General features: G+C 49.1%; 4 protein-coding genes across 7 annotated transcripts; 2 read left to right on the top strand and 2 right to left on the bottom strand.

Annotated features, from left to right (window-relative positions):
• Window positions 1–5,282: 5,282 nt before the first annotated feature.
• On the top strand, window positions 5,283–7,206 carry LOC120702872 (glutamate receptor 2.8-like). Of its 3 annotated transcripts, none has more exons than XM_039986833.1 (4): window positions 5,283–5,532; window positions 5,624–5,936; window positions 6,011–6,417; window positions 6,504–7,206. In XM_039986833.1, exons 1-4 carry the CDS (start codon window positions 5,479–5,481, stop codon window positions 6,885–6,887), a joined length of 1,158 nt encoding a protein of 385 aa, XP_039842767.1. In that variant the 5' UTR covers window positions 5,283–5,478; the 3' UTR covers window positions 6,888–7,206. The 3 variants fall into 3 exon arrangements, with proteins under 3 accessions (XP_039842767.1, XP_039842769.1, XP_039842770.1); XM_039986835.1 differs by having other exon boundaries at window positions 5,292–5,435; XM_039986836.1 differs by having other exon boundaries at window positions 5,293–5,435; window positions 5,668–5,936.
• Window positions 7,207–7,947: 741 nt separating this feature from the next.
• Window positions 7,948–12,991, bottom strand: LOC120702865 (cyclic nucleotide-gated ion channel 17-like). Its single transcript, XM_039986823.1, has 7 exons — window positions 12,647–12,991; window positions 11,291–11,786; window positions 10,746–10,958; window positions 10,328–10,614; window positions 9,924–10,035; window positions 9,351–9,587; window positions 7,948–9,189 (listed from the first exon to the last, which is right to left on the bottom strand). Exons 1-7 carry the CDS (start codon window positions 12,706–12,708, stop codon window positions 8,548–8,550), a joined length of 2,049 nt encoding a protein of 682 aa, XP_039842757.1. The 5' UTR covers window positions 12,709–12,991; the 3' UTR covers window positions 7,948–8,547.
• Window positions 12,992–15,561: 2,570 nt separating this feature from the next.
• On the bottom strand, window positions 15,562–19,468 carry LOC120702866 (serine/arginine-rich splicing factor RSZ21A). Of its 2 annotated transcripts, XR_005686565.1 has the most exons (7): window positions 19,310–19,468; window positions 18,942–19,043; window positions 18,179–18,267; window positions 17,258–17,501; window positions 16,681–16,806; window positions 16,487–16,608; window positions 15,562–16,366 (listed from the first exon to the last, which is right to left on the bottom strand). XR_005686565.1 is itself a non-coding variant. In XM_039986824.1 (6 exons), exons 2-6 carry the CDS (start codon window positions 19,028–19,030, stop codon window positions 16,587–16,589), a joined length of 570 nt encoding a protein of 189 aa, XP_039842758.1. In that variant the 5' UTR covers window positions 19,031–19,043; window positions 19,310–19,468; the 3' UTR covers window positions 15,583–16,586. The 2 variants fall into 2 exon arrangements, 1 of the variants encoding a protein (XP_039842758.1); XM_039986824.1 differs by having other exon boundaries at window positions 15,583–16,608.
• A 1,405-nt stretch (window positions 19,469–20,873) lies between these two features.
• LOC120702864 (UDP-glycosyltransferase 73B5-like) lies at window positions 20,874–22,721 on the top strand. Its single transcript, XM_039986821.1, has 2 exons — window positions 20,874–22,509; window positions 22,567–22,721. Exon 1 carries the CDS (start codon window positions 20,908–20,910, stop codon window positions 22,465–22,467), a length of 1,560 nt encoding a protein of 519 aa, XP_039842755.1. The 5' UTR covers window positions 20,874–20,907; the 3' UTR covers window positions 22,468–22,509; window positions 22,567–22,721.
• The last annotated feature ends 2,739 nt before the right edge of the window (window positions 22,722–25,460 follow it).

The following is a 25,460-nucleotide window of genomic DNA, read 5'->3' as shown; positions in this document are numbered from 1 at the left end:
TCTACGCGGTCCCCGTCGCGGATCCGTCGTCGATCCGGTCGCGGGAGGGGAGCAACAAGCCCTGCCTGTCGCGGATCTGGCCGCCTCCGCCTCCTCCGCCGGCCGTCTTCGTCGCCACCCGTCGCGGCTCCTCCCCGCACGGCCATCTGCGCCGTCCGCGCCCTGTCCGCGCGGCCGTCCGCTCATTGCCGTCGCAGGAGGGGTGCAGTTGCTCGTCGCAGCTTGTGGAGGTTTCCTACAGCCTGAGAACCAACACTTCTTTCGTCACATGTTACTGCATCGATGTTTTCGACACGCTGATGAAGAACCTATTGGCACTCCCTCACACACACACAACACCCTCTTGCTTGCAGGTGGAGGAAGAAGATGAGAGGAAGAAGAAGGACTCAGGAAGAGCACACAAAGTGGAGCTGCTTAATCTTGTGAACTGCAGCTGCTCTCCTTTTTATAGACACAGCCAGTCAATGTACATGGTATGGCTACAGTGTAATGAAGCCTCTACTATTACTTGCTACTGCTATAACTATTGCTACCATGCTGCCATATAGTAACTTGCAGCCACTACTATATGCTACAACCATCTGCCGCCCAAGTCAAAAGACCAGGCATGGCAAGCACAGGAGCAGGAGCTCCCACTACTATTCAAGCATGATGACAAGCGAGAGCAAGGGTAATTATCTAACAATCCTTCCCCTAATTGCACTGCTCTTGTTTAATTTCCTCAACTCCAATCTTGGTCCTCAACTCTGTGAGTCGAACGCGCCCAAGTGGCTTGGTGAGGATGTCCCCAAGCTGTCGAGCAGTCTCGACGTGCTCGAGCTTGATCTGTCCACCATCGACGCAGTCACGGATGAAGTGAAATTTGGTGTCGATGTGCTTGCTTCGGTCATAGTGGAGGGGGTTCTTTGCCAAAGCAATGGCGGACTGGTTGTCCACCATTAGGACAGGTGCCCAAGCTTCTTCTTCGGTGAGCTCTGCCAGCAGCCGCCCCAGCCAAACTCCCTGGCAACATGCCGTCGCCGCCGCAATGTACTCTGCCTCGCAAGTACTCAGCACGACGACCTTCTGTTTCATCGATTGCCAGGAGATCGGGCACGCTCCAAGGAAGAAGAGCACACCAGTCGTGCTCTTTCGTCCATCAACGTCGCCCGCCATGTCGCTGTCGCTGAACCCGATCAGCTCCAGCTCTCCTCTGCTCCTCCTTGGGTAGACGAGCCCATAGTCGCGCGTCCCTGCCACATAGCAGAGCAGATGCTTGACCGCGGCGAGGTGATCCTCCCGCGGCTCCGACATGAACCGGCTCACGTACCCCACGGCGAACCCGATGTCCGGCCGCATGTGCGTGAGGTAACGCAGTGCACCGACGATGCTCCGGTAGCTCGTGGCGTCCACCAAGGGGGCAGTGCTGTCCTTTGACAGCTTCACCTTCTCCTCCATGAGCGTCTGGCACGCCCTGCACTCGCCCAATCCGCTCCGCTCCAGCAGCTTCCTCGCGTAGGCGCTCTGGCGGAGCATGATGGCATTCCCGGTCTGCTCCACCTCAATGCCGAGGTAGTAGGTGAGCAGACCGAGGTCTGACATGCGGAACATCGACTTCATCTGCTCCTTGAACGCGTCGATGTCCCGCTGCTCAGCTCCGGTGACGATGAGGTCGTCGACGTACACGCCGACGATCACCAGGCCTCCCTTCGACCGCCGTGTGTAGAGGGCGTGCTCGGTGGCGCACTTGGTGAAGCCGAGCGACGCAAGGCTGGCGTCGAGCTTGATGTTCCACGCGCGTGGTGCCTGACGCAGCCCATACAGGGCCTTGCGCAGGCGGAGCACCCTGTGCTCCTCGCCGGCGATGACAAATCCCGGCGGCTGTTGCATGTACACCTCCTCGGCGAGCTCTCCGTTGAGGAATGCCGATTTCACGTCCAGGTGATGGACCTTCCAGCACCTCACCGCCGCCAGCGCCAACAGCAAGCGCACGGACTCCATGCGCGCCACCGGCGCAAAGACTTCCTCGAAGTCGATGCCCTCGTGCTACACGAATCCCTTGGCGACGAGCCGCGCCTTGTGTCTCACCACCTCGCCGCGCTCGTTCCGCTTCACCTTGAACACCCACTTGAGCCCAATTGGTCGGCAACCGGCCGGCGGATCCACCAGCTCCCAGGTGCGGTTCTCCTCCACCGCCGCCATCTCCTCCAGCATCGCCGCCCACCAGCGTGCCTCCTGTTCTGCTGCGGCGAAGTTTGGTGGCTCCTCTGCGCTGCCCAGATGCAGCTCGAGGTCGTCCAGCACATGGGCCGCCTGCCCGGGCGGACTCCCCATGCCAACGATGTCATCCACCAGATGGAATCGGAGTGGCTTGCCTGAGTAATCAGTGTCGATGTTCGGGGAGGCGCTCGGCGGAGGTGTGATGAAGCGAATCGACGAAATGGTGCTCGTTGCGGCGGAGATCGGAGTCATCTGCCCCGCTCTCAAGGGTGTCACCTGCGCCTCGCTCGAGGGTGTCACCTATGCCGCTCTCGAGGGTGCCCCCTGCGCCTTGCTCGAGGGTGCCCCCTGTGCCGCTCTCGAGGGTGCCCCTGTGACTCGCTCGAGGGTGCCCCCTGCGCCTCGCTTGAGGGTGCTGCTTCCCCTTCGTCATGAGCCAGCTCCCCCGCACCGGAGTACACCATGTACTCGACGGTGAAAGAGCTGCTCAGGCCGCCTGGCGTCGCTTCCCCATTGCCGGACTCCCAGCCCCAGCACGCCGCGTCGTCAAAGACGACGTCGCGGGACACGACCACCTTGATGCTGGCTGGGTCATAGAGCCGATAAGCCTTGCTCTCGCGCTCGTACCCTAGGAACACCATAGGAGTGCTCCTGTCTTCCAGCTTGGCGAGGTTGGGCTTCGTCTTCTTCACGTGCCCGACGCAGCCGAATGTCCTGAGGAAGGATACGTCCGGCTTCCTCCTGTGCCAAGCCTCGAATGGCGTCGTGCCCTTCAGGCTCTTGGTGGGGGCGCGCGCGGTTCAGGATGAACACCGCCATGCTCACTGCCTCGCCCCAGAACGCCACCGGCATCCTCTTGGCCTTGAGCATGCTCCTCACCATGCCGACCACCGTCTGGTTCCTCCTCTCGATGACGCCGTTCTGCTGAGGCGAGTACGGCGCTATGAGGTGGTGTTCCAAGCCCTGTCCCGCGCAGTAGAGGCCGAATTCGATCGAGGTGAACTCGCCACCGCGATCCGTCCGCAGCACGCGCAGCTTCTTCCCCGTCTCCATCTCCACCTGCGTCTAGAACTCCTTGATCGCCGTCGGCGCCTCATCCTTGCTCGACAGGAGGTGCAGCCACATGAAGCGGCTGCAATCATCCACCAGGAGCAGGAAGTAGCGCCGCCCGCCGTGCATTGCCGGCGTGATTGGCCCGCAGAGGTCGCCGTGGACGAGCTCGAGGGTATCGCCAGCGCGGTAACTCGCCTTCTTGGGGAACGGCAGCCTCCTCTGCTTCCCGGCAAGGCAGTTGTCGCACAGCTCGCCAGCATGCTCAATCAGTGGCAGCCCTCGCACCATGCCTTGCCGCGCCATCCTGGCCAGAGCATCGAAGCTCAAATGGCCGAAGCGCGCGTGCCAGCGCCATGCCGCATCGTCGCACCTTGCCGCCAAGCACACTGAGTGTGCAATGCGCAGCGCCAAGGTGTAGAGGCGATTCCTGCCGCGCTCGACCTTGGCGAGCAGCTTCCGCTCGCGGTCCCTGATCCGGAGCATGCCGCCGTCGATCAGCACCTGGCAGCCTCGCTCGTCGAGCTGGCCAATGCTGACGATGTTGCTCTGGAGCTTGGGGATGTAGTACACATCCGTCAGCGCCTTGTGCTCGCCATTCTTGTACTGGAACACGACCGTGCCGTGCTCCTAGATGTCGACACCGGAGTTGTCCCCGAACTTTACGGTACCGACGACTCTGGTGTCGAGCTCGGAGAAGGTCGTGCGGTTCCCGGTCATGTGGTTGCTCTCGCCGGTGTCGAGGTACCACATCTCCTCTGCCTCCTTCTCTGCTCGCCCGAGGTTGACCCGCGTGCGCGGCTCGTCGAGCTCGACGTGCCCGTCGCGGTCCTCTGCCTCGGTGTTGATTGCGCAGACCTGCGCCATGAGCAGCGCAGGCTCTTCCTTGTCATCCTGGGCGAGATGCGCCCGCTCCTGGCGCCGCGGCTCCTTGCAGTCGCGGGTCCAGTGCCTGATCTTGCCGCAATTGCGGCAACGATCCTTGTCAGCGGCACGATCTCCGCCGTCCTTGCCGGCGCCCTCCGCCTTCCGCCGTGGCTTGCCGCGCCGCCTGCCGTGCGCGCCACCTCCGCCGCCGCTGCGCGAAACAGAGGAGCCCTCCCCCTGCTTCCTCTCGTGCAGGCGCGCTGCCCACTGCTCCTCCATGAGCAGTAGCTGGCCGCCGGCAGTCGTGCGGGCGGGGGCCTCTGCGCGGTCCTCGACCGCCTTGAGCCACCCAGTGACGTCCTCGATCGAGAGCGTGCTCATGTCGAGCAGCGTCTCGATTGAGAGCGCAATCTGCGCGAACCGGGGCGGCACGACCCACAGGTACTTGGCCACCGCTTCCTCCTCGCCGATGTCGATGCCGACCTGCGCTAGCTGGCTCACCAGAGAAGTGAGCCGCAGCGCGAAGTCCTCGATGGCTTCTCCATCGTGGAACGCGATCGCCTCGTACTCCCGCCTGAGCTGTTGCGCCTTTGCCTTGCGCACACGGTCGCCGCCCAGCCGCATCGTCTCCAAGCTTTCCCACACCTCCTTGGCGGAGTCCTTGGCGCCGAGCGGGACGACGTACTCTGCCGGCACGGACTTGAGGATGGCCTCCATGGCCGACTGGTCGTCTTCTTCGTCAGCGGTGCCCACAGGCGCCTCGCCTTGAGCATCACCTTCATCAGTACCACCCACTCGGCATGGGGTACTGCGCGCCGCCGACGTCCCGCACCGTCTTCTTCACGACGTACGTCGTCTGGCGCCCACGGCCACGCTCCTGAGAACGCCCGCGCCCATGCTCACGATCCAGGGAAGCCATGGCCACCAAGCTCGAACACTCAAGCTCTGAGACCACTTGTTGGCACTCCCTCACACACACACACAACACCCTCTTGCTTGCAGGTGGATGAAGAAGATGAGAGGAAGAAGAAGGACTCAGGAAGAGCACACAAAGTGGAGCTGTTTAATCTTGTGAGTTGCAGCTGCTCTCCTTTTTATGGACACAGCCACTCAATGTACAGGGTATGGCTACAGTGTAATGCAGCCTCTACTATTACTTGCTACTGCTACAACTATTGCTACCATGCTGCCATATAGTAACTTGCAGCCACTACTATATGCTACAGTCATCTGCCGCCCAAGTCAAAAGACCAGGCATGGCAAACACAGGAGCAGGAGCTCCCACTACTGTTCAAGCATGATAACAAGCGAGAGCAAGGGTAATTATCTAACAGAACCTACCGTATCCTGTGGCCTACCAATATGTGCCATCTACTGCTAACATCTGTTATGAAAATCTTCTCGGTGTTTGAAAAGGTTAGTGCAGACATGATAAACATTCTTAATATTGCCATTAGAAAATTTTGAGGTGATTTCTGTGAACAATAACTGGCAGTGACTGTTGCAGAAAGCTGATGTCATGGTTGGTGACACGACGATTTCGATGAGCAGGATGAATAAGGTGGCCTTCACAATGCCCTTCACCGACACAGGGCTGTCGATGATCGTGGCACTGAAGAAAGATTCGAGCAGGAGCATGTGGATCTTCCTACAGCCACTGACTAGTACCCTCTGGATCACCAGCCTTGCCTTCTTCTTCTTAACAGGTTTTGTTGTGTGGGCAATTGAGCACCGAATAAACCCTGAATTCCATGGCACACCTTGGCAACAATTTGGCATCATTTTCTACTTTGCCTTCTCGACTCTTGTCTTCTCCCACAGTAAGTATTTCCTCCATGTTCGCTGCTAAAGAGGATTGATTAAATCATTACCTATTATAACTTGTTGATTTTAGAGGAGAAGCTGGAGAGCAACCTATCAAGATTTGTGGTGATCATATGGGTATTCGTCGTGCTTATCTTGACCTCAAGCTATACAGCGAGTTTGACATCAATGCTGACAGTCCAGCGGCTCCAGCCAACTGTGACTAGCGTGCAAGATCTTCTAAGAAATGGTGACTGTGTGGGGTACCAAAGTGGTTCTACTGTGAAGTATTGGCTGGAGGAAATGGGCTTCCACAAGAAGGACTTGCTGGGTTATGTCACAGTAGAGGAGTATGCTGAGGCCCTGCAAAGGGGATCAGGGAACGGAGGGGTCTCTGCAATTGTTGATGAAGTCCCCTACCTAAAGATATTCCTGTCAAAGTATTGTGAAGGTTACACCATGGTTGGCCCAACCTACAAGTGGGGAGGCTTTGGATTTGTAAGCCCTTTACCACTAATCAATTTGATATTTCGTGTACTGTGAAAAAAACTGGATTGGATTTGATTTCCAATACATTGTTTTAGGCTTTTCCAATAGGGTCACCCATGGCGCACGACGTATCACATGCCATCATGACACCCGCAGTGCAGCAGGAGATGGCGCGGATAGAGAGGAAATGGTTCGGTGACCCAGGAGCCTGTGAGAGCAAGAGCGGCGGCATCAACTCGTCCAGGCTCAGCTTCAGCAACTTTGGTGGGCTGTTCCTCATTACTGGCATGACCTCTGGCCTTGCCCTTCTCATAAACCTTAGCATCTTCGTTTACCAGGAGCGAGACAAGCTCAGGGCTGCAGCGTCTCGCACTAGGTCGATGTCGCTGCAGAGGTTGCACACATGGTTTGAACGCCTTGGCAGCGCCGAGCACACTGAGTCACCCATCAATCATCAAGAAGCAGATAGGCGAGTATGAGAGGGATGGCCGCTAGTCAAATCAGCTTCAGGGAGATGGATGAATGGATGCTGGCAACGGAGTCAACAAGTAGGGAGTGGAAGGAAAGCAACCATACTGCGTCCTTTTGTTAGAGAACTTGCTTCTTTTCTTGATCCTATGGCAGCTGATACATAGTACTATTTGCTAGATGAACTTGTTTCGTTGTTTATCTTGTAGTTGATAGTAATATAGGATTCCGTTGTAAGCTAGCCTTTTGTGCTTCAATGAACAAGGTGTGCTGTTAACCAAAGACAATTATTAGGAGGAAATGGAATTGTGCAATCTGTTACATTTGTCCTATGATGGAAATATATGGCACCTATTCTTTGAATTTGTAGTAGCAGTAGTTTAGTTCTAGTGGCAAAACGATTCAATGCGTTGACTATACTGAACTCTCAGTTCAATTTTATGCTTAAGATGCTATTACACAAAAAATAATCAGCTTGGCCTGTGAAGTTGATCCAGAAGCTGATTGAGAGATCGTGGCACCAGGAACTGTGCGCGAAGGAAGCTGCAGGACAGATTTCTGGAGCTCTTCTTCGTCAAGAAACAGTCCTGTTTACCTACTTTGTGGCTTTGTCACTGAATCGCTGATACTTCTGTCTGTGCCCGGTTGAATACTCCTGACGTGAGTTCGTCGAGCTTGAACTATGTGCTCTATTGTTCAGGCAATGGGGAAAAGGAAGAAGTTCATTTTTGACCGTCGAACTGGATATCTTAGATAACAGGGTCAGAATCAGATTATCTGGTTTTCATAGTCTGGTAGTGGTAATCAAAGATATCAGGTTTTCAAGTTTGATGTCCAAAATTGGACGCTGTTAGTAGTTGGATGATAAAAAATACCCCCCCCCCCCCCAAAAAAAGAAGAAGAATCGGATTGAAATGGTAGGCATCATCATGTTCATTTACTGCCGGTGCTGCTTGGAGTTGACGAAGGATTCATGCCTATTTGTTGCTGGTTTCACAACGTTAGTCTTGCGTACTTTTATCACCTTGTTGTGACTTCCCCACTCAACTGGAACAAAATCAGGAACATAAATAAAAAAAAGAATCTGCACGTTGTTTCATTCTTGTTAATCTGACCGCAAATATCACAACTAATAACCAAGCCGGGTATGGTGTTATAGGTGTAAAACAAACAATTAACGCTGCAATTTACACACTTTCAAAAAAAAAAGGAATAGTTGAAGCCCTGGCCATTTGAAGTAAAAAAGGAATAGTTGAAGCCCTGACCATTTGAAGTAAAATCTGCTCAGCCAGCCAACACAGCAATCTTCCACTCTTAAGGTGAGGTCCCTATTGCCCAAGCACAACTACACGCGTACGTACAGTATGAACAATCGGTTGAATGCATATCCAATGAAATTGCCATACGGATAAGTTACTTCACAACATAACAGTCTTCTCTTCTTCTTCATTACTTTCAGACACTGAAACCCTGACTGCCCAGCTCCTTAGCTGTTTCGCCATATATTAGTTGATGCCCAGATGTTAGAAAGTTTCATCCACAATAGTAACTTGTCAGCTCCCAACCAGTGCATGTTTCCAGGAAGACCAACGAGGCAGTATCTGTTCACAGCAGAAACAGCCATCTTGCCTTACCAAATAATGTATGATGTATCAGCTACTAAGCTACCCCTCACTCATCATGATCTGCTGAGAAGTCCGGCTCAGAAGGCTTCCTGAACTTAGGCAATTCCTTGATGATGCTGACTCCTCTCCTGAGTTTGAGTTTCTGTTCTGGGGAGGCATCATCTTCATACGATGTCATGGAGGAGAACGACCCCCTCATCCTCAGGTCCTTGGCCATCTTCCACCTCTTGTGGCGGCGCCAAGCATGCTGGATAAAACACGCAGCCCAGGTCCTCCAGTGGTGAGAGTAGTACCTGAACGTGTGCTGCAGCTTCCTGCTGTGGAGGCGCCTGAATTGGCTGGCGACAAACCTGAGGTCCTCAGCTCGAAGAGCAAACGCCTCCACTTCAAGAATCGCCTTAACTGTTCGAGTGGATGATGGCAGGTTGACGGTAGGCTTGGGGACGAGAGCCCATCCAAGGAGCTCTTCGCCGCAGAAATCACCAGGTTTGAGGGTGATTGAGTTGAAGAAACCCGTCCTGCCACCATCTGTGGTGGAGCTTTCCAGCTTACCACGAATGATAAAGAGCATCTCAGTCACTAGGTCTCCTTCACGGACAATATATGTTCCCTCTGTGCTCAAGGAGGATACAAGACGCTCACATATGGCATCTAGAAGCTGATCGTCCATCTGGGAAAAAAGTGGGACCTGCAGGATTGCAATATAAAAGGTTAATAATATACTCGGACATAAGATATCCGCGAGGCTATGAATTCTCCATGAAAACTTCATAAAAGATATGCCAGCTAACACTGTCATCTATGTTTGCTAGCCAAAACTGAGATGGCAAAGGTAGTAAGCTAATTTACCCGACGAACAAGATACAAGCAAAGGTGGCGCTTGATGTCACGGCGAAGATCTGCAGGCAGAGCCTTCAATATAGATTCTTCATCCACACCTCGAGTTGCAAGCCATTTGTAATGAATAAATCTTCTCACCCTCTCCCGTAATTCGTGGGGCAGTTGACGATGTCTCATCCACTCTTCAGTATCTCTCTGCTTTATTCTCCACTCCTCAACCCTTGCAGTGATTGATTGCAGATAGGTCTAGCAGATAATGAGATTTGATAAGCAGAATTTTCCTAGTAAAAGAACTGCTGGCATTACCCCTCGAAAACAAAATCTAACTAATACTTCGACATAATGGGATTGGGATTGGGGAGCTTGTTCAGTATAATTAACTTGTTAAGATTTCAGTGTACCAACTTCGAAACAAGACAAAAGATTTGAAGATTTCAAACCACTATGACAATATCACACACACTTGTACAAATAATCATACAGTGAATGGGAAACTGTGAGCATATCAAAACCAAAATCTCAGATTTATATTCCTCAGTTTGCACGTGTAGTAAGCAATAAGCTAGGAGTAGATAAAAGTACCTGGACATTTCCAATCAAATGCGCAAACAAGACAAGACCAATCACCGCCACGAATATAGCATACAGCGTCTCACCAAGATAGGTACTCACCAACAATGACTGGCCATAGCAACTGTCCAGAGAGAGAGAGAGAGAGAGAATGGAGTGCCACAGAGCATATTAGAAATGTACTATGATCATCATACCAATTGTCAGATTCACTGTTCTTATAATATCTTTGGGTTTCTTTCCCATGCACAATCCAAGCTAGAATTCATATTAGCCATTAACATAGATCTGCTTTTGTTGTCTCTGAAGCTTCACTTTAACAGATAATACTAATATAATTACCTTTTGAACTTCCTCGAGTAGTAAATAAACAGTCATGACGTTTTCAGAGAACATTTGTTTAGATAAAGGCATACCTTAGATTCTGCAAGCCCCACCAAAGGCAATAGAAATACTTCTTCAGGAAGCTCTGATTAGGAGTTCTGTTGTATAATAATGACTCAAACATACCGTAGTCATAATTGGGATTGTCAGTATCATTAGCATCGCAGATAGAAAAGACTAAGGTTCCATTCCAATTCAGATCTTGTTGTACGCCACAGTCCATATACCAAGTCTCGCAATCAGTCTCATCATTGCAATACTTTTTCCAACATGTGATCTGGCGATCAAAGGCTAGCAGGTACCATAGTGCTCCTACAACCTGAAAGAAGAAAACTACATCATGAGAAGTTCCACTGTAGAATAAAATGGTAGCACTCTAAAATTAATATGAAAATTTTCAAGATATGAAGTGACCAAACAGTGCAAGTATTACTGATATAAGTATCATACATGGCTAGCAATCATATACAACAGAAGATTGTAGGCAGCTCCTTGCCAAGCAGTCTTCGCGAAAACTCCAGTCGTTTTGACTATTTTATTGTTCAAGGAAATCATGAGGTATAATCTTAGAATATACTGAACAAGAGCAACCAGAAGCAGTATGTCGTTGCTATGCTCAGACAAAGAATATTTGATAGCTGGTGTCACAGACCAAATAATGATCTGCAAGAAAGGAAAAGACAGGTATATCAGTTAGTCAGGTAACAGACATAACTCAAACATCAGCTATCAGACAGCTTCACCATCTACAAACTCTCAACTAAAGTGCATAATATTTAAGGGTAAAAAACTGAGAAACCACGTTTCATGTTTAAAAAAAAAATCAGAAGAGAGTATGTGTGCATGCCTGCCAGAGGGCAATAGTAAATGAGAAGAAAGAAAATTTATTTTGGTAACCCAAAGGCAGCCAATCAAAGGAAAAACAACAAGAACAAAGTTACACAGCATATCATAAAGGCATTGCAGTTTTCAGTTCTGAAAAGGAACCAAATTACCTGTGGAAAAGGCAATGAAGCTACTAAATCAATTATAAAGTCAGATCTGAGGTACTGCTTTGCGATTTCCTTCGGATCTATGACGAGATCTCCTCGACCAAAAACCCCTAATTTTGAGCTCGGATTAACATAGGCTGTTCTGAACTTTATTATCATCTGTAGGACATAAAAGAGGTCGGCAATTGATCGGAAGACAGTAACGATGACGGTCAGGTGTCTATCCTTGCCAGCACAAGTGGTTGGGGCATAAAAGATTTTGGGCACATAGAAATACAGAGGGTCCATGAATAGAGCAATGAAGCATGATACACGGAAAACATAGGTCCATGTCAGGATGAAATCACTTGACGGATCAATAATCTTGTTGTACCATAAGTCATCTCCTGAAACAAAAATCTTGTTTTCCCCTGAACTTCCCAAGCCTAGCCTGCTAGCAGCTAGGCCCTGCTGCTTCTGGTGGATGGGTATAGTTGGCTTTGCCCTCTCATCACGGAATCTGGGAATGAAGATAGAATTAGAATTGCCATTTAGTAATCTCTATCTATACTATTTCTAAAGCAAGCAATGATTTCTTGGTCCATCAATCAAAATCCTAATCTCTATCTCTACTATTTCTAAAACAAGCAATAAGCAATAATGTATGCATTAATCTTCGACCGTAGCAACGTACGGGCATATTTGCTAGTCATAGTAAAGATGGTTCAGTAATCATTTAGGCTATCAGCGATGAGCCATCCATTCATGACCCATAGGCACAGCCAGAAATGAAATAATATTCATTAGTAATAGTAAAGATGGTTCAGTAATCATTTAGGCTATCAGCGATGAGCCATCCATTCATAACCCATAAGCACAGCCAGAAATGAAATAATATTCCTGTTTCATTCATCTATTTGGCACCAATCTCTATCTAATCCTACTCACACGAAAGATAAACCTTTATAATCAGTGAACAGATTAGTTCGAAAAAATGCTAGCAAATTAGTGGATCATCCAACATGAATACTTTTAGTTATTTCGAGAAAAATAAAAGGGCATGGTTCCTTTTAGAAAAACAAATTATGCTAGCTTCCAATTCGAGGAACCAAAACAAAACGCTCAATTCCAAGATTCTCAAAGGAAGACTGCAAAGCACGACACCAACCAACTTTCCAACCCCAAGCAAGAGCTCTTCCTGACAAACACCCTCGGAAACCACGAAAATTCGTAGCAAAATTGCGCCTTTTCCCATGCTTTCGATCACCTCCAATCAACAAACCCAACCCCCACCCCGAAAAAAAAAATCTCCAACCCCACGCGCAAAGACCTTGAACGGCAAAACAACACGGAAACACCGAGTCCTCGCGCTGTGCTCACCTGACGGTCCTCTGCCTCGTGAGCGCCATCTCGTCCTCCACCTTCCTCGGACCGAACATCATGGAGTCAGGCCGCTACACTGACCGGCAGCTCGCCCAAGAAACCGCCTTCCTCGCTCATCCGGCGCTGGAGCAGGCGGAGGCCGGTCCTTCGTCGGGGAGGAGACCGGGGAGGCGGGGAGGGGTGCTCGCTCGGACGCTGGGAATCGCAGCAACCCGCGCGGAGTTCGAGGAGGGGAGGGGAGGGGAAGGTGGACAGGGGAGGGAAGCGACAGGGAACGGAAGTTGGAAAGCGAGAACTGCCGGGGGAGAAGACAGTAGACCGTGTCCGTGCACTGGGTCGGACTTACCGGGTGTAGTCGAGTCTTGGAGAGGAGAGGAACTGAAGAAAGTCCATGGTTGTTGCTAGGGGGTAATATGAAGATGTTACTGTTGACCTGGCCCTGTTTACACATGTAATCATTAAATGCAGTTAGAAAAATAACTAATTATACAGTAACAACGAGATGAATTTTTTAAACCTAATTAGTCCATAATTGAATATTATTTGTCAAGTAACAACGAAATGTGCTACGGTACCAAAACCAACAACTTTTCACCAATTAAACAGGAAAGCTGTTGTAAAAATCACTAAAGACTTTCAGATGCGAGGCACAGTTAATCTTTTCTTTTTTTTGAAGAAATCGAGCACAGTTAATCTACATGCACGGCTATGCAGATGCTAAAAGTACAGTTTGGTTGGGTAGTTTAATTGTAATCTTAAAATACTGTCGTGTTGACTACAATATCTCGGTTGGATCATTAAAATAGTGTATCCAATGTTGCTTTGAAAAGGTCCAGCACATTTCGATTTCTTAATATTATGAATTCATTTTGTATTAGTAGTTATAACTGTCAAAGTAATTTATTGGTGATTGTGTAGATGTACAAGACAGCACGCTTTTGTACTAGGGTATTTTACAAGCACAACTATTATTAATACTATAATTGTATTAAAACTCCTTACCACTTAGGGATTGCATAGTCTTGAGAAAGCCATGAAGTAGGATGACTCATCAAAATACTTATGGTCAGTATAACGCACATAAGGTTAGGACGACACCATATAGTAGAAGTTGTGCTTGTGCATCCACTTCCTAGCTTCCCCTTTGCATTTGACGGTCCTATCTGTTTTTTTATTATAATCAGCTTACCAATGGAAATAGGCGATAATTCCACCAAACATCTCACTTATTTTCACTAATGTGGTAAGCAAGAAATGAAAACGATAAGCAAAAAAATCTTCGCTTTGCTTATAATCTAAGCGTGGCAGAAGCAGAAAAAAAGGGCCGAGGACTGCTCCCCCCTCTATCACTCTTGCGTTGATTTTATTGTGACAAAGGTCTTATTGCATGTGATATTTTAAGTTGTGTTTATAACGAATGTTTATTTCGCTTGATTTCTTGTTTTTCTCCTCCCACGCGTTTAGTTTGCGCAGTCGTTTATTCTTTGTCGTGGCACTTGAATAGGTTGCACGTGCAGCTGTTCATCCGAGCGGTTCTGTGGGGGCTAAGACTCTGTCATGTGTCAACTTATAGCTGTACAAGTCCTAAAAACAATGGCAACTGTAATGTATCGTGTACCAACAGAGATATTCCGTTGTACGTGTCGATTGGATCGCATACTTCCAGGAAAATCACCCATTTTTTCGTGTCAACGCTACATGACCTGTACCCAGTGTTCAATTAACTCACAGCATGATGTGCGCACAGGGAGGAAAAAACGCCCCCGTCGTCCATGGAGCCGAACGCCACCGGTGCAACAGCTAACCCACCGCACCAGTAGCAGTAGACCTGGACTTGCTCCTTTGCTTTGTTTTCCAGCAGTAAAGTTGCGTGTCACTAGGGCTGGATATCGAGCCAGCTCGGCTCGTTACAGCTCGGCTCGGCTCGTTTTACAAACGAGCCAGTATACTAGCTCGGCTCAGCTCGCTAAAGAGCTCGAGCCAGCTCGTTTGGCTCGCGAGCCAAAACCAAAAACACATTTCAGGGATATTTTAGAACTCGAGCTCGGCTCTGGTGCTCCTCTCCTCTACCCCATCGGCGACGGCAGCAGGAAGCGGCGCAGGGTGGCGCCGGCCAGCCGCGCGCGTAGGGCAGTGGGCGAACAGAGGAACAGGGCGAGGGCGCTGCTGGCTGCTGACCTGCTGTGCAGAGCGGGTGCTGCCGCGTCCGCGTGTGCTGCACAGGCAGAGGGGTAGGCCGCAAGGCGGCAGCAGGCACGGGGCACCACAGGGCGGCGGCTGGGAATCGGGAGGAGCGGAAAGTGCGAAGAGAAGACCATGCGTGAGTGCGTGATGTGGTGGACTGGTGGTGGACCGTGGATGGTTAAGGTTTCACAGTTTGGACTGGACCGAGTTGCAAAGGAGGTGTGGATATATGGGTCGAGTCAATTTTAATTGTTTGTTTGAGATTTAATTTGACTTGATATGGCTCGCGAGCAGCTTGAGCTGGCTCGATATAAATCAAACTGGCTTGTTATAAAACAAACTGGCTCGTTATAAAACAAGTCGAGCTAGAGCCAAGCCTTTAACGAGCGAGTCGAGCGAACTAGCGAGGAATTTTTCTTCCAACCCTACGTGTCACATCTTGAACAGCTCACGCAAAATACGTGCTGCAGCTACGCAAGCAAACAGACGCGGAAGGCAAAAACGTTGCCGAGGATAACGCCTGGCCGTTGCCCAGGAGACGCCTGATTCAGCAAGCCAACCACCTTCAAGACCTTGGTGATTGTAATCAAGCAAACCTGCTGGATTGCTGGACGACGTTGATGATAGCACCGTACAGCGACCATCAACAAGGACGATAAACTGGATCAGAAACATGGAAGCACAGATAGCAACCATGAGCAGCGTGGTCGAATTCAGGGCGCGAACAGTTATCAAAACTGTCAAACTGATGGTTACCAGAATGTATCTACCATTTGTGTATATATCCAATAGCATCCGACATTCTACCATCTTTAGTCCCAACATTTAACCTATCCAACAGGATTATAAGCTGAAGGTAATATATCATCTGCAAAAATAACCAGAAAATGACAGCATATGATAGACGTATGATTTGGCTTCATCGCGGGCTCTAATGAAGAACACCAATCAGGAAGGCGCTCGTAGCAGGCATCTATGAAGAATGTCGATCAGGATGATGCAGTGACGAGGCAGAAGGCGAGAAGACTTCCTGTGCTGATTGCAACAGTCGTCCTCTGTTGAAGGCAGGCAACGCGTGGTGGCATGTGGCAAACGTGGAGCAAAGCCAGAAGTCGACTCAATGTAGCAATCAGCCTGGTCAGTTATCTTTCTGGCACTCACTTACCTGGTTTCTCCGAAGCAAGGCATTATACGTGATGCACAGGTGAGTCATCCATCTAAACACTGCAGTTCCTGAACCAGGAGCAGTTTACGGTGACCCAGCCTACGGAGAAACTTACCAGATGCTGCATTAGTCAGCACAATCAAACCTTACCAAATGGTATGAGAAGGAAGATCATTACTGCTTTGCGATGCGCAGCATCTTCAACGAGGCAAATGGATCATGAAGAGGAGCTGTAGGCAGACTAACATGCGGCATTTGTCTGAATGAAGCATGCGAGGGCGTGCGAAGAATGAAGAGCGCAGAACAAAACCATGAAGACATAACTGAGCCGTAGTCGGCCGAGTCGTTTAAGCAGTGCAGGACGATGCCTTTATACCACACAAGAAAAGACAGCTGGTCTTAGTTCAATAGATACACCCACCAATATGTTTTACTACTGATTATAAAGTAAACACAGGCATAATAAGATAGATAAAAGTTATGAGAACCTTAACCAAAAGTCAAGCAGTCGGCAATGGATCTTTCAAGTAGGTTATTGATTATAGCTGACGGGCCAAAGAGCAATCCGTCAGACACAAATATCTTGCTCTAGCTCCTGCTGCGGCGGTGTCTGGCAATAGTGAAATTGCATCAATATTTCAGTGCCTAAGAATTAAAAAAAGGTAACTAAAATCTGCCTTACCCGTTATCATAGGGAGATGTCTCCCGTGCACGGTTGTACTGCGGTGACCTGCTATAGCTGCGTCCACGAGCTGGGGCTGGTGACACACTACGACGCCTTGGAGAGCGCGCTGCAGGACTGTAGCTTCTGTTCGCAAAGATAATGTTTTCATCAGATTCATTGTTTCACTATGCAACTTACGTAATTAACATGTCAAGGGTGCAAGAACATATTTGTATAGTAAACCAATGTAAATAAGAGTATGGATGTTATTTTTGCTGGCTCAATACACAAATCTGCTATCATTCATCACTCAAATCCCACATAGCCCGGAGGATGTGGATGAATGTGAATAAGGTCAGAGTGAAATTTAAAAGCTCCCCTAGAGAGAATGATCCACATGCAAATCAACCAAAAAAAGAACAAACTAGACAGTGTCATCATGTGTGAAGATTCAAAATGATGAAAATTAGCTTGGCAACATCATATAGATTATAATCACTATAGCAAGGTAGATGGATATGTACTGATATACATAAAGAGTCAGTAAAGCAGGGGCAAAACAAGCATAACAGTAAGCAACATTGATTCCAGTTACCTTCTTCCATAACTTGGACTCCGGCGGTATCTGGGACTACGGCTGCGGCTGCGGCTGCGGCTCCTGCTTCGGCGCCTTCCACTGCCTAGACCTCCAGAACCAATCCTCAAACGACACTCACGAGCAAAGTGCCCAGTCTCACCACACTCGTAGCACTTAGACTCAGATCCACCATACCCCCGATCACGACCACCACGACCACTGCTGGCACTACGTGATAGCTCAACTCTCCATCCATTCTTGCCTATAAAACCATAATACATGAGGTATCATTAGCTTTACAAGGATTGAAACATCAGTAGAGGACCATGTGCACAAAAATATAGAAACCCTCAACTACAAAATAAGGCTGGCCGGAATGTAATCCCTGAAACAAAAAGAATGCTAACAGAAGATCAAATAAGTTGAACTCAATCATATATTACTTCATCTGACTGATGAAAAATACAACTCCATTAGGAGTTTAGGAGATGAACATGATCATCAATTGGACACTTTGACTAGAAATATTTATAGAAACAATATTAACTTAAAAAGATGAGTCATAAGCTATGAAAGGTTGTTTCTATGATAAATATAGTTGCCCAAATCTTTGTTGTTAATCTCCTTGAAATTTTAAATACTGATGGCCACACATTCCACTTATTTGTGATCAGAAAAAGCATTTTTAATGTTTCCTACTTTCCAATACAATGGTCAGCATCTGATAGAACAGATAAGCCCATGATCATTGATCCAAAAACCAAAATCATAATTCCATATAATCAAGATGTAATTAACAGCAATTCATATTCCTCACAAAAAAAAACACCAAGAACATACATAGCCTTCACCAAAAGACAGTTAAGACTGAAATGGAGGAAAATGGCATATACATCTAACAGAACATGCTGAGAAAGGTTTAATATGTTCAAAACATACCATCAAGATCACGGATTGCATCCTCAGCATCCCTCTTGTCATCAAAATCAACAAATGCAAAGCCTGGTGGTTTCCGAGCAACCCAAACACTGCTTCCACAAATAAAATTTTGGGGGAAAAAACGTATCAGAAATCATCAGCATCAAACAGCATATATGGTCACAAAGGCAAAATACGTGCACCTAATGTTCATGATCCAGAAAAATTGCAAGAAGTACTAGGGACATTACAGATCTAGAACATCATCATATTCTTTGGTGTTCAGAAAACAGACCATAACTTTCAGTTTGTCCAGATAAGCTATCCTAAGATCATCCCTGGTGAATTTTTAAAAAGATTATGCCACGTAAGGGCCTAGCAAACAAATAGTTGTCACACAATGAACGGACAGTACAAATTTTTGGGAATGTTAGAATGATGCATGGGATGAGGTGATATATACTGAGCACACTAGTGGAACAATATACAATACAGGGAATGTCAGAATGATCCATAGGGTGAGCTAAGAGAGGGTTTGCATATACACAACATGTGACTCTCAATTGTCCTTGAAACACAGGACTGCCCTGAAACTTCTGCCTCGAAACGAGTTCTTTATTTATTTGCGCTTAGGATTATCACCCAAACGGACAAATTCTTAAGTCCTTATTTGTCCTTATGGATTGCCCAAACGGACGCACATAAAAACACATAGGAATATGGGATTCCAAGAGGCGCTAAACCAATCGCACAGAGATGAGAGATCTGGGGCGAGAGCACTGACCTCCGAAGAACTCCAAAGGTGCGGAACTCGTCCTCGAGCTCCCGTGCCGTCACCCGAGGATCCAGGTTCCCGACGTACAAGCGGGCCATCGCAGCCGATCACCTGCAAACCATCCGCCGCAAAGCGACACCGAGGCCAATCAGATATCCGCGAAGCCAGCGAGAAAAACGTAGAGGACGAGAGCGCCAGGCAAAATCAAACGACCAAATCGCTCGGATCCAGCCGAAAATTACAGCTCGAAGACAAAAATCCGCCGCGGCATGCGACGAGGCGAGCACGAACCCACCAGATCTAGGGCTTTGTGGGTAAAAAAACAAAGAACAAGGGGGAGGGTCAGGGGTGGGAAGAGAGAGGATTCGGAAGCTCACCTTCTCCGATCTGCTTCCTCCGGAAGCGCGACGGCGGGGGAGGGGAGGCTGCTGCCGGCAGCGGGCTGGCGGATGGGGCGGGGTAGCCGGGGAGCGTCGCTGCGCGGAGGCGGAGAAGGCGAGAAGACGGGATCACGCAAGGATTGATATATCGCCGTTGTCAGGTGGGGCTGGACCTTGTACGAGAGGGAAAGCTGAAAACAGCACGGTTCTTGTGGGCTGGGCTTACTTTTTTTTTTCCTTCTAAGTCTGGGCTTGCTTATTTTCCTATCGAGCGCTCCCTTGCTCTAGTCCAACAAAGTTTGGATTATCCCCTAATTTTATCCAATAGAATATAATTCTACTTGATCTCAAATAAACGGATGTTCATAGTCAATTAGTTCTAAATCTAGGTCCCGTTTGGTTCACTACAAAAAGAATTTTGCATGCATGAAATATTAACAAAATTTATTTGTAAAATTTTTTTAAAGATGGGTGCAATGTTTCGTCACGAATCTAACGACAGTAATTAATTCATGATTGGCTACATTAATACTATAGTATTATCCTCTAATCATACGGTCAAAAGCCTCATTAGATTTCTCTTCTGAAATAGCACAAGGGTTATGAAGTTAGTTTTGCAAAGTGCTTTTATTTGTGCTAGGAAACCAAACAGGACCCAGTAGAATCGAAATGCTAAAGTCCAATTAGATTTGGATGAGGCTCAATCCAGCCTAGGGTATTTGCTTGGTTCTCTCTCTTCCGTTCCACCACCGAGGGATTACTATTTGTCACTTTTGGGATTACTAATCTTGCTCCCATAAACTTACTAGACCGCAAAACTGTACTATTGTCACTTTTGAGATTCTAATCTTGCTCGCTCAATAGTCCATAAGCTTAGACCGCAAAACTGTACTATGTATATAGACTATGTTTTCTCCTTGTCATTATAATGAAAAATGAATTGCTGAATTGACTTAGCGTCTTAGCCACAACTTATAGATTAGACAAAGCGTGGTCAGATACAAAATATATAGCCAACGAATTTTTGACAAAGTTTAGCCAAAGAAATGAGCGTATGATGTGCAGGTCATGGGGTTTTTTTTTTGAGATCCCTAGGGAACGTATTAGGTGCAAACCAATATATCCGTGAAAACTATGGAAACTTCAATCTGGACCATCAGATCAATATCCAAGGAGATGGGCGCAAAGAGGTGGGAGGGGGATTTGCAAAAATGTAATTACCCAATCTAAGGGCGGGTCCAGATTGTAAAATTAATCAATCTTCCATGCTCCTTGGATGTTGATCCAATGACTCAGATTGAAGTTTCCATAGTATTGCTTGACTTATGGTAGTTAACCAAACTCTAATCTAAATAAATTGCAGGTTGATTAAGCTTAGACGAGACAATACCTAAGACCAAACCAGACTTCTCGGTAGGAACCTTTGAATTTTCAATACAATGGCGGTACACAAATATCTCCGTATTCATCGTATACAGCAATTCAACATGTCCATCATCTATGCCGTCACGTCGACATCATCAATAGTCATCCCGCGCACAGGACACGAGCCTCATAAAACAAAGGTCCGCAGCCTAGACCCGCCATCTCCACAGATGAGTCTCCACTCCATGGCCACCGCCGAAGCCGCGCGTCCTGCCGCCCCGGCCGGTTTCGGCCGCGACCACGTCGTCGTGTTCCCGTTCATGGCCAAGGGCCACACGATCCCGCTCCTCCACCTCGCCTCGGCGCTCGCCGCGCGCCACGGGGGCGGCGGCCTCCGCGTCACGGTACTTACCACGCCGGGCAACCTCGCCTTCGCGCGCCACCGCGTCCCCGCGCACGTCAGCCTCGTCAAGCTCCCGTTCCCCGCGCACCCGGAGCTGCCGCCGGGCGTCGAGTCCACCGACGCGCTCCCCTCGCCCTCGCTCTTTCCGGCGTTCCTCCGCGCCACGGCGATGCTCCGGGAGCCCTTCGCGGGGTACCTGGCCTCCCTGCCCGCGCCGCCGCTGGCGCTCGTCTCCGACTTCTTCCTAGGGTTCACGCAGCGCGTCGCCACCGACGCCGGCGCCCGCCGCATCACCTTCCACGGCATGTCGGCCTTCTCGCTGGCGCTCTGCTTCTCCCTCGCCACGCGCTCGCCCGCGGCGGCCGGGAGCATCGCCGAGGACGACGGCGGCCCGTTCCCCGTGCCGGGGTTCCCGGAGGGCTTCACGATTACCAAGGACGAGGTCCCGCACGCCGTGGCGCAGGCGGCCGACCCCGACGACCCCGTGACACGGTTCCTGCTCGAGGAGGTCCGCGACTGGGACTACCGCAGCTGGGGCGTCCTGGTGAACAGCTTCGACGCGCTGGACGGGGGCTACGCCGCGATCCTCGAGTCGTTCTACCTCCCGGGGGCGCGCGCCTGGCTCGTCGGCCCGCTGTTCCTCGCCGCCGGCGAGTCGCAGGAGGAGGACGGCGACGACGACCCGGAAGGGTGCCTCCCGTGGCTGGACGAGCGGGCGGCGAAGCGGCCCGGGTCGGTGGTGTACGTGTCGTTCGGCACGCACGTCCACGTCAGCGCCGCGCAGCTCGACGAGCTCGCGCACCGGCTGGTGGGCTCCGGCCACGCCTTCCTCTGGGCCGTCCGGTGCTTGGACGGCGCGTGGTCGCCGCCGGTGGACGCGGGGCCCGATGGGAAGATCGCCAGGGGCTGGGTCCCGCAGCGCCGCGTACTGGCGCACCCGGCGGTGGGCGGGTTCGTGAGCCACTGCGGCTGGAACTCCGTGCTGGAGAGCCTCGCCGCGGGGCGGCCGATGCTGACGTGGCCCGTGATGGCGGAGCAGGCCGCGAACGCGAAGCACGTGGTGAACGTCCTCGGCGCCGGCGTGCGCGCGGGGGTGAAGGCCGGCGCCAACGCGCCGCCGGAGCTGGTCGGCAGGGCGCAGGTGGCCGGGAAGGTCCGGGAGCTGATGGACGGCGGCGGCGAGGCCGGGCGCGGGATGCGCGCCAGGGCCGAGCGCGTCGGGGAGGCGGCCGTGGGCGACGGCGGCACGTCGCGGCTGGCGCTGCGGCGGCTGGTGGACGAGCTGCAGCGAAGCTACGAGCCTACGACGACGGCGGACAGCGCGAAGCGGCGGCAGGAAGCGCCAAACCAAACGTGTGACAGCGGCCCCACTGCACGGAGTGACTGATAAAGAAGAGTCAAAGTCATTTAGTGTGAGCTTTTGGTGCAAGCGAGTTGTTGTCCTGATGTCATGTCGTTTATTTCTTCGATGATATGCTTGTGTTAGCGCAGGAGCATCTCCCGGCGAGAGATGGAGGTGTGGAAAAGTAGTATTTGGGCTTGTTTAGTTGGTGAAAATTATTAGTTTTGGTATTGTATTATATTTTGATGTTACTTGATAAATAATATTTAATTATAGATTAATTAGATTTAAAAAATTCATCTCGTACTAATCAGTTAGACTGTGTAATTAATTTTTTTTTCAACTATATTTAATACTTTATACATATATCCGAATATTCACGTGACATGTATTATATAAAATTTGTTGAGAACTACACAGGGCATCTGTATCGTCTACGGTGAACTCGAACCCGACGGCAACTTCCCAATCTTTGCATCCCATCGTTCATAGTGATTGGATTACTAGGGTCGTGTTTAGTTTTGTATTATATGGTACTGTAGTTAATTTTGACTATTAATTAGAGGTATTTATTCTTTTACAAAACTAACTCCATAATTTTTTACGAGATGAATCTAATAAGATGTTTGATCGCATGATTAGAAGATGATTATTATAGCATAATTATAGTCAATTATGGATTGATTAGGTTCATTAGATTCGTCGTGTAAAGTTGCACCCATCTATTAAAATTTTTGTATTGATTAGGTTCATTAGATTCGTCGTGCAAAGTTGCACCCATTTATTAAATTTTTTGTAAATAAATTTTGTTTAATATTTCATGCATAATTCTTTTGGTGTAACCGCGAACCAAAACGGGACCCTTCGTCCGTGGAGCTCGCCAGTTGAGAAGGGGCAGGCCTGCAGGGATGCTTTTTTTTGCGCGGACAAATAATTTTCCATTAACTTAGAGGCTCAGCCATGTCGCTGGCCACCAAGGCCGTGTTTGGGTTGGCGTGAAAATATTTTCATGAAAACTTTTTGATGCTTTGACCACTAATTAGAGGTATTAAATAAAATCTAATTACAAAATTATCTCCACAACTATGGTACTGTAATAGTTACTCTAGCTAATAAGGCATTTAACCGCACGATTAGGGGATGATTGAGCGCAGTCATTATAGCATCATTGTAGCCAATCATGATGGAATTTGGCTCATTAGATTCGTCTCGAAAAGTTATATTCATCTCTGAAAATTTTTTACAAATAGACTTCATTTGGTACTCTATGCGAACATTTGCTTTTTTGTGAAATTATAATGTGACACCTAACCAGCCCAGGTTCACAATACAAGACGGAGTACTATCCCAAACTTGGGTAGACTCATTCACACACGACCGCCCAACAGCTGCTAGTGCATGAGCAACTTTATTACAGACTCTAGGGACATGCTTAACGACACAAGACAAAAAAAACTTCCGTTTATAATCTGTTTCAGCTCGTATAGGGTTCCGCCCACCGTGGAGAGCCGTTATGAATTATCCGACAACGCTTGCTTCAGAATAAGTGAGTCTGTCTCAAGAACAACCATGCCGATTCCCAGCTGCTCCGCGGCCTTCACCCCCTCATATCATAGCACGCTCACACTTCCGCCTGCAAACCATCCCTCAGAAAGGACAATTTTCCTGCAGCTACATGGACCACCGAACCCCCCTCATCCCTGATCACAAAACCCCATCCTCCTTCCATCGTTTGTGTGATGAATGAACCATCCGAATTCACTTACAAGTAGCCAGGCGGTGGCTTACACCACCTGTTCAGAGAACTCCTTTCCGACTTCTCCATCTGTTTATTCAGCTTTGTGAACTCCTCTGCAGACTTAAGCATCACAAAAGCGAGATCTTGCTCGTTTCGCCTTTTTTCACCCTCCCTCACTCTGTTTCTTTCATTCCACCAATGCCATAAGACCACAACAACTTTTAACTGTACTTCAGCTTCAATCAGCAGTATATGCCGCATAACCTCGCCTGCCGACCTGCATTCAGCCAGCCGGTGACACTCAGCGCTTAAACCCACTGCCTCCTAAATTCGTTCTGCGAGCTTGCATTTAAAAAATAGGTGTGCCCCATTCTCATCCTGTGCATTACACATCACACATCTTGTGTCAATGTCCATCCCTCGACGCTGCAAGTTTTTCCTCAGTGCTAGACTGTCATGGGCAAACCTCCATAAGAAATGACGAATTTTCCCTGGGCATCCCATCTTCCACAACACCTTCCACTGAACGCAACCAGCAACATTGCCCTCCGAAGAAGAAGCACCTCCATGGCTACTAGTCCTTTCATGGTCGCGTTGGACCCTATACGCCGAGCGGACAGAGAACATGCCCTTGCTGTCAAAGTGCCAGGCTAAGGTGTCCTCCAAGTTGACGTGAACCGGCGTAGATAGGATTAACTCCACATCCTCCGGCCAGAACACATCACGGATTAGCTCCTCATTCCACCATTCAGTAACTGGGTCTATCAGCTCGTCCACCATCGTTAGAACGTTCTGTCCTTTTGGTGTAATGGGTAATCTCGATCAGAGCCATGAAAGCCATGGATCACGCCAAATGTTAATGCTCCTGCCATTACCCACTCTCCAAATTATCCCCCTATTCAGCACTTCGATTCCTTTCAAAATACTCCAAGTATACGAAGGATTATTGCCAGCTCGCGCCTTCAGCACGTCGCCATTTGGATAATATTTCGCTTTCAGGATTCTTGCACATAGAGATTCAGGATTCTGTGCTAGTCTCCACCCTTGCTTGGCGAGCATCGCGAGATTGAAAGCATGAATATCCCGGAAACCCAAACCTCCCTCTTCCTTCGGCTCCGTTAATTTCTTCCAGTTGATCCAATGCATCTTCTTCTCATTATCCTGACAGCTCCACCAGTAGCGGCATATCATGGAACTCATCTCATCACACAGTTCCTTTGTGATGTCAAAGCATCCCATGGCAAAGGTCGGAATAGCCTGTGCAACTGCTTTGATCAGAATCTCTTTGCCAGCTCTCGAC

Source organism: Panicum virgatum, chromosome 4K (assembly GCF_016808335.1).
Source record: "Panicum virgatum strain AP13 chromosome 4K, P.virgatum_v5, whole genome shotgun sequence".
Lineage (NCBI taxonomy): Eukaryota > Viridiplantae > Streptophyta > Magnoliopsida > Poales > Poaceae > Panicum > Panicum virgatum.
This window is presented reverse-complemented; position numbering and strand designations above follow the sequence as displayed.

Bases quoted from the DNA above. Each gene is read 5' to 3' on its own strand.
- LOC120702866 (XM_039986824.1), bottom strand. From the start codon at position 19,030: ATGGCCCGCTTGTACGTCGGGAACCTGGATCCTCGGGTGACGGCACGG. The intron at 16,807-17,257 runs GTAACTGGAATC...CTTTGCGAACAG, and splicing joins AGTCCAAGTTATGGAAGAAG to AAGCTACAGTCCTGCAGCGC. The intron at 16,609-16,680 runs GTAAGGCAGATT...CACTATTGCCAG, and splicing joins ACATCTCCCTATGATAACGG to ACACCGCCGCAGCAGGAGCT.
- LOC120702872 (XM_039986833.1), top strand. From the start codon at position 5,479: ATGTGCCATCTACTGCTAACATCTGTTATGAAAATCTTCTCGGTGTTT. The intron at 5,937-6,010 runs GTAAGTATTTCC...TGTTGATTTTAG, and splicing joins GACTCTTGTCTTCTCCCACA to AGGAGAAGCTGGAGAGCAAC. The intron at 6,418-6,503 runs GTAAGCCCTTTA...ACATTGTTTTAG, and splicing joins AGTGGGGAGGCTTTGGATTT to GCTTTTCCAATAGGGTCACC.
- LOC120702865 (XM_039986823.1), bottom strand. From the start codon at position 12,708: ATGATGTTCGGTCCGAGGAAGGTGGAGGACGAGATGGCGCTCACGAGG. The intron at 11,787-12,646 runs GTGAGCACAGCG...CTTCATTCCCAG, and splicing joins ACGAGGCAGAGGACCGTCAG to ATTCCGTGATGAGAGGGCAA. The intron at 9,190-9,350 runs GTAAATTAGCTT...GCAATCCTGCAG, and splicing joins GCTTGTATCTTGTTCGTCGG to GTCCCACTTTTTTCCCAGAT.
- LOC120702864 (XM_039986821.1), top strand. From the start codon at position 20,908: ATGAGTCTCCACTCCATGGCCACCGCCGAAGCCGCGCGTCCTGCCGCC.